Genomic DNA, 7,005 nt, shown 5'->3' with positions numbered 1-7,005 from the left:
CGAATTAGAAACCAACTCCCCCCACCCCCCTCAATTTTTTAAAACAAATAAACAAACAATCAAAGGGGAAAAAATTGCAAAGAGTACATAATGCACATACAAGAGAAACCTAATCGCTAAAATAATGAAAGCCTGTTTTTTCTCTCCCTCCTGAAAAATGTTGTTTTCTAGGCTTAGAACAACTGAACAGCTATTCGACGATACATTATGTCGTGTGAGACAGCTTGTTGCTTGTGTGAGACAAGTCTCCACAATCATGATGTACAACCTATAGGACCTCAGTGGTGACCCAGGGTTGTCTCGTCGTACACGGACTCGGTGTTGGCTTGACTTTTCTCCACGAGCGGTGTCGAACATTTGGGGCTGCCCCGCATTTCCAACGTGTCCTGAGGGGAAAATAGTACAATGCAATATGTAAAAAACAACAACTTGTTATTATTTAAGAAACAACGATTAAGTATGTTGGATACTGTCTGTGTCTGCGCCCATGTTCAGTACATAGTATTGTACTTCCTTATAAGGAAAATAAAAGCCAAAGATAAAAACAAAGACAACTCCCCCAGAAAAAAGGCTACCCCATCCCGCTCCCCCCGAATAAAAAGACAATAGTTAAATACAGTGTATTTTCTGAGTAAGCCAAAGAGAGAATGTCATTCCTTTATACGTACTTTAATACATCACCAGTGTAAGAATGTTATGGTAATTTACACTTTTTCGCGTACAATCAGAGATAGGTTTGAAATCATTAACTACCCAGCGACGTTCAGATCTGTTAATGCCCGCAAAAAGAAGCAGACTTGGAGGATTTTACGAAGAAAGGAGGAGTGTCAATGACAAATATGACAGTTTATGGAGGAAAAACCGAAAATTCAAATGACGTATTCTATTCATAAACATCATTCATGCTTTTTTTTTAATGGCTAGATTAAAATTTTTATTACACAAGAAGCGAAATCTAAAAATAATGAATCATGCCGAAAAGATTTATATCTATTTCGGTTCGATTTCAATAATTGAAGCATTCTTTCTTAAGCATACCTTGGTCGCAATATGCCAATTTTTCCCACATTTGGCTTCAGAGGAATCTCATTATTTCATACACAAGTTCACAGTATTCGACATTTGCTGTACACGAATATGGAATATGACCCCCCCCCCCCACTCTCTCTCTCTCTCTCTCTTTCTCTCTCTCTCTCTCTCTCTCTCTCTCTCTCTCTCTCTCTCTCACTCCCCCCCCCACACACACAATATCTCTCTCTCTGACTCTCTCTCATTTCCCCTTTCTCTGTGTGTAAGGCTCTCTGTCTCTTTGTCGCCCTCTCTCTCCCTTTCTCGCTCCCTCTCTCCATCTCTCTCTCACTTTCTCTCTCTTTCTCTCTCTCTCTCTCTCTCTCTCTCTCTCTCTCTCTCTCTCTCTCTCTCTCTCTCTCTTACTTTCCCCTGTCTCTCCCCCAACACCCTTTCTCCCCACCCCCAACCTCTCTCTTTGTCGCTGTCTCTCTGTCACTCTGTCTCTCTGTCTGTCTGTCTCCCCCCCCCCCTCTCTCTCTCTCTCTCTCTCTCTCTCTCTCTCTTTCTCTTCTCTGTGTGTGCTTTTTTAATGCTTTGCGTGTTATAAATAATATATTTGAATAATGCACAACGTCTGCCTTAAAGCTTTCACTCAAAGATCAAAGTGTTTTATTTGCATAATTCAATATCTTGGTGAAATTCTGCTGGTCTGAAAATATTCGGTTTAAAATACGCCCCCATCCATTCTCCCCTTTATTACCGTGAATTGAACCTTTATTCTATAAATATACAGACTGATTTTTTAGAAAAAATTATACCGAGCTCTTAATTAATTAATGTTGTTCTCGAAGAGGCTGCCACCCAAAATTATAGGTACATGACGTATTTCTGTCTATAGGCTACCATGCTCTGTACTTTTATGGAGGGGCACTACACTATATTCTTTTTACATTTTTTTGGTAAAAGAAATTGAAGTTCGGGTGATCTTTTTAAAATGATTTTTTAATTCTAAAAAAGGGTGGGTTTTTTCGTTGCCTGGTGGGGGGGGGGGGTGTGCTTGTGGAAAAAAAAAGAGTGAGCGATTAATTTTACCTATAAAACAATATATTATTCTTTGCCTGATTTTTTATTATTTCATTTGTATTTCAAAGTGCAAAGGTAAAATGATTGCGATCGATAGTGATACTATTAAAACTCCACGCTTGCAGTAACGAAGAACAAGAGTTAGTACAGGCACATGTGTTCATAAAACAAATAAAATCAACCTGTATTTCTCTCATGTAAACAATCAAATAAAATTAAAAAAAGGTTGACTCTATTTTTTTTAAAAATTAAGGAAGGCCATCTCGCTCTGCCTGGTCATTAATTCCCGCTCTCCACCGGAGTACAGCCACGGGCATGGAATTTTTCCAGCAGACCATGTTTGTGAGGCATCGTGGTGACATCAGGTGCTCGTCAAAATAATGAAATCGAAGGGACCTGTATTTTCTCGCCGGTTTGGTAATTGTTTTTCTAATTCTTTTTTTATGGAACAACACCCGTCACCCTTAAAAACACATTTTTGAATTGGTTTTTACTGAAAATCTTAGATTTAAGGCAAAACAAATGTAAATTTCACTTTCCATGGTCTCTCAAGATACGGAAGTCACCAAACTTTGGTTGCCATTTTCTTGCTAATTTTACTTCTTAAAGCAGACAACCCCCCCCCCCCCCACATTCTTCAATCGCAAATATCTCGACTTCTATTAAAGATAGATGTGTACATTTTTATCAACATCAAGACGAATGACACAGCTTTTTAATGATTTCAATAACAACACATGTCCAAAAATTCTCGAGCTGATTCCACCGTGCCGTGACGCAAAAATATAATATTATTATGAATATACGTGACAAGCACTGACGACAAACAAACGTGACCTCCTATGGTGTATTATACGAAAGGGTGCAGATTTAAAACAGCGCTGGTGTTAATATTATCAGAGGAAAAAAATAATAACAGGGTACTGAGGAGAAGCCGATATGGTAGCTAGTGTTCTTTGAACCACCAGTCCGCATCCAGTTGATGAATCAAATACTCTGATTGAAACAGCGTGTGCCAATCATCCACAGCTTTGAATCTTACCACAGACCCTCAATAGCCTCGAGCAGTGCTGGACTGGAGAACTGATCGAAAGTCGAACAATAAACATGATCGTGTCGGAACACAGATTTATCATTTATTATATAGTGTGCGCGTTTTTGTTTTTTTTTCATTTCGAATAGTCACACTATTATTTTGAACAAGACGTGACTAGTAATGACGCTCTTTGGGATGTTTTTTTGGCCAAAGTTTCGTGTTCAGTATTCACACTTGTCCCGTTTGATTGTATTTTTGGTGTGTCCATGTGTGCTTGTGTTTGTGTGTTTGTGTGTGTGTGTGTTTGTGTTGTGTGTTTGTGTGTGTGTGTGTGTGTGTGTGTGTGTGTGTGTGTGTGTGTGTGTGTGTGTGTGTGTGTGTGTGTGTGTGTGCGGGCGCGCGTTTTCAACTTTAGTGTGTGCTCACCGTACCGCACAATGGTAGCTGGTGACACTCTACACAACCGTGACAACACAAGCAGAATTACAGAAGTGTGTTTTTGTTCTTCTTTTACTTGTTACAGGAAAGAGAATGAGGATTTAGTAAAAAGCAAAATGATAAGTTGTAGAAAACTCTTCAAACTATAGACCTATAACAGTATGTAAGCAACTGGATAATGGATTTAGACTTGTTTTACTTTAAGAAACTACTGTGACATTATGTAATCGCTTTGAAATATTGAGAATTCCAGTCGTTTAATCTGGGCAATATTGTAAAAGCGTAATCTCAAGATGTCAAAGTCATAGCAAACCCAGATTAGAAAAACCAAATAAATATAGTCTCTCTCTCTCTCTCTCTCTCTCTCTCTCTCTCTCTCTCTCTCTCTCTCTCTCTCTCTCTCTCTGTCTCTCTATTTATCTCACACACACACTATCCACACTCTTTGGCCTTGTTTTCTCTCCGAAGTGAATTAACCCCATTATTAGGGATCACATCATAAACCATTTCAATTATCTTTAAAGCAAAATGTGCACCCAAGTGTAATACCGCTTAGAGTAGTCTGCATGATCAACCTTCCAGAGCCTTCACTACCCCAGGGGTAGGCTTTATGATCAACTGTTCGGTCCACTGATCTGTACAATTCCCCCCGACAGGTCAACAGCCGGTGCTGTCATGAAACATAATAGTGGGAAACAAAACAAAAGTAGAATCGATCGAATAGCAAGGAGGGCAGGGAACGTGAAAAGGAGAACAACACTTGACCCCTAATGTTTACCTGCATTTGGAGCAGAGGTTACAAATTATTTAGAAGCGAGTCTTGCGTCAATGGTGCGCAAGAATTCCCTTTGAAGCAAAAGGCATCATTGCTATTCCTGCTCATTCATCTGAAGATTTTACGTTAGTCTGCTTTGAATACAAATGTCAAAAGCGAAACGATGTAATAAAAACAAAAATCCCCAACAAAGTATTGTGCTCAGTTGTATCAAAACTATTAATTTTTATGTTCCATAATTGTACGTTTCGACACATATTTGGACGGCCTGTTATTCTTGATATTTGGTGTCAGTTATAACTAGGAACTGCATTGCTTTGTGAATGCTAGATATTCGTGTGGTAAACATTAAAGTGAATTTTAAAGACTACCGCATGTGCTTCCTCTTCTTCTTCTTCTTGTTCTTCTTTCTGTTCTTGTTTTTGCTTTTGCTCTTGCTGTTGTTCTTTTTGTTTTTCTTCTTCACATAATTTACCATTTTCAAAGAGGTGCCAGACGAGGTTCGTCCATTCCTATTTGCTAACTGTAATCTGTTGCTGCATTTCGATTTTCATTTACATAGCAAAACGAATCTGCCTCCTGAGGAGATGCAATCTTGCACAATGATGATCACGGTGCGACCGGTCGGGGGAAATAAGCCGTAGGAAGAACATTTGTACAAAGAAGGAATACACAGTCGCGCTTTCCTCGTTGGCAATAAAGCATAACCGTGTGTGGAAATGAAAGGATCTTACAACAGGTTTATTGCCCATTCCTCGCGAAAGTAAAAATGGGACGGTATTAGCTCCAGCAGAAAATGTTATAAGTCAGGTTGCTATAGCAGTGGGTGGTTTGTTGCTGGTTACATTACATTGTCCACGCACAGATGGGACACCGGTGTCTGTGGTGTAGTGGTTAGAGGCTTCGACGTCGTTTTCAGAATAACCGAGTTCGATTCCTTAGTTGTCTGTGTGTGCGTGTGTATATGAGAGGGGGTGGGGTGGGGTATCGAGTATTTCCGTCTTTATGCAGGGATGTTGTAAAGTGATCTAAATTGTGTTGGTGGCAGGGAAAAATATCCACATTTTAAAAGTTTTGTTATGCAATCTGGAACAGCTTGCTTGGCCCTGAAACATTTATCTAATTGACAGAGGCGAAGAAGGAGGGTGGACAAAAAATTACAGTTTTGAGTAAGCAACATAACCAACTGGCCCAAAAGAAAAAAGTACAAGACCTCCCGTAGGACAAGCCATAAGGTGTACCGTAGACAATTGATGATGCAACAGCACAAACCATAAACCATTACGACTGAAATTGTAATAGCAGATACTTGATATCCCCTTCCACACAATTTTCTACACTAAAGGGGCCATTTGTCAATTTGAGTTAAAAGAAATACAAGGTGCCATTAAAAAGACGGACACTGGATAAAAATTCCCTGCGCACTTTGAGCGAAGTCAATTTTTGTATTTGACGACGAATTGCCTCACCGCTACACTGCAATTAATGCTACTATGATGTTATCTGCAGTGGAATCTGCTCTATTTATAACCAGTCCCCACTTTCCCCCTTGTGTTGTTGCAATAATAATATTATAATAATGGCAGTATAAGGTGAGAGCTCAAAAAGTGCTACAAGAACACCCTGAAATGAAATGTCTCTGAAGGACTTCACACAAAGTCTTGCTCCTGACAGACCCCGGAGTAGATCAGCAATAACTTCAGGAATAAAAAAAAAATGATTAAACAAAGAGAGAAGCCTACACGCTGCGCACAATCACACGAGGAAGTAGAGGCTTTAAAAGTTCAAAATATGACGCACTTTTCTCTACCAGAATTGGTCTCATTGGCCACAGCAAAAGCGAAAAAGTCTTCGTAACCTGTAAATCTTCAATCCCTCTATTTCGCTGAAGAAATAATATTCTCCTCTGCGGATGTATTTGTCATCGACAGACATTGAAGGACGAGATATATAAAAGTATTTCAATGATATGTCCAAGACGTCCACATGGTAAAGACAACCACTCTTCTCTTCAACAATACGTCTTGGGCCATAATTTGGAATGTAATGTTGTTACGTAATATGAGAAAAGTGTACATCTTCTCTTCTGACAATGCAGCTATTTGTTTTCATAAAAGACTGATAAAGAAAAACTTTCTTTTCGTACCCCGTGTTTTTTTAAAACCCCATGCTAAGTTCTTGCAATGGGTTTCTTATATCATACCCCCCCCCCTCTCTCTCTCTCTCTCTCTCTCTCTCTCTCTCTCTCTCTCTCTCTCATGATCCCTGAGTTCCTTATGTCAGTCACGCCCTCGATCCACACACCCGCTCTCTGCTCACTAAGAGCTGGGCTGACATCCGGTTCTCTCTTATCCGGATCATTGCACTGTTGGCTTTGAGATGAGTGTATGCATTGCTTTTTTAATCCAGACTATGGCCACGTTATAGGCAAGTGAATTAAGTTCATTGCATAACGAAAATCGCAGAATTCAAATCAGAAGTGTGAGGTTCTTAAAAAATAAATTAATGAATTTAAAACCCGCGTGAAATGTGTAGAATGTGCGGTCAGGTATATTCAATATGAATTATATGTGGGTATGTTTGTGCGTGAGTTTGTGTGAGTGTGTGTTAAGTTTGAGGGTTGGGGGTTTGGCTCATTGGTTGGGAAGTCTGAAGGTGGGGG

General features: G+C 39.6%; 1 protein-coding gene across 1 annotated transcript in view; it reads right to left on the bottom strand.

Annotated features, from left to right (window-relative positions):
- Positions 1-37: 37 nt before the first annotated feature.
- LOC101862483 (calcitonin receptor) overlaps positions 38-7,005 on the bottom strand; it is a gene marked incomplete at its 5' end in the record, with an annotated part of 19,129 nt that continues 12,161 nt past the window's right edge. The window contains 1 exon segment of the mRNA XM_005093723.3: positions 38-386. Coding sequence (XP_005093780.3) covers positions 279-386 — 108 coding nt within the window.

Source organism: Aplysia californica, unplaced genomic scaffold (assembly GCF_000002075.1).
Source record: "Aplysia californica isolate F4 #8 unplaced genomic scaffold, AplCal3.0 scaffold00068, whole genome shotgun sequence".
NCBI lineage: Eukaryota > Metazoa > Mollusca > Gastropoda > Aplysiida > Aplysiidae > Aplysia > Aplysia californica.
This window is presented reverse-complemented; position numbering and strand designations above follow the sequence as displayed.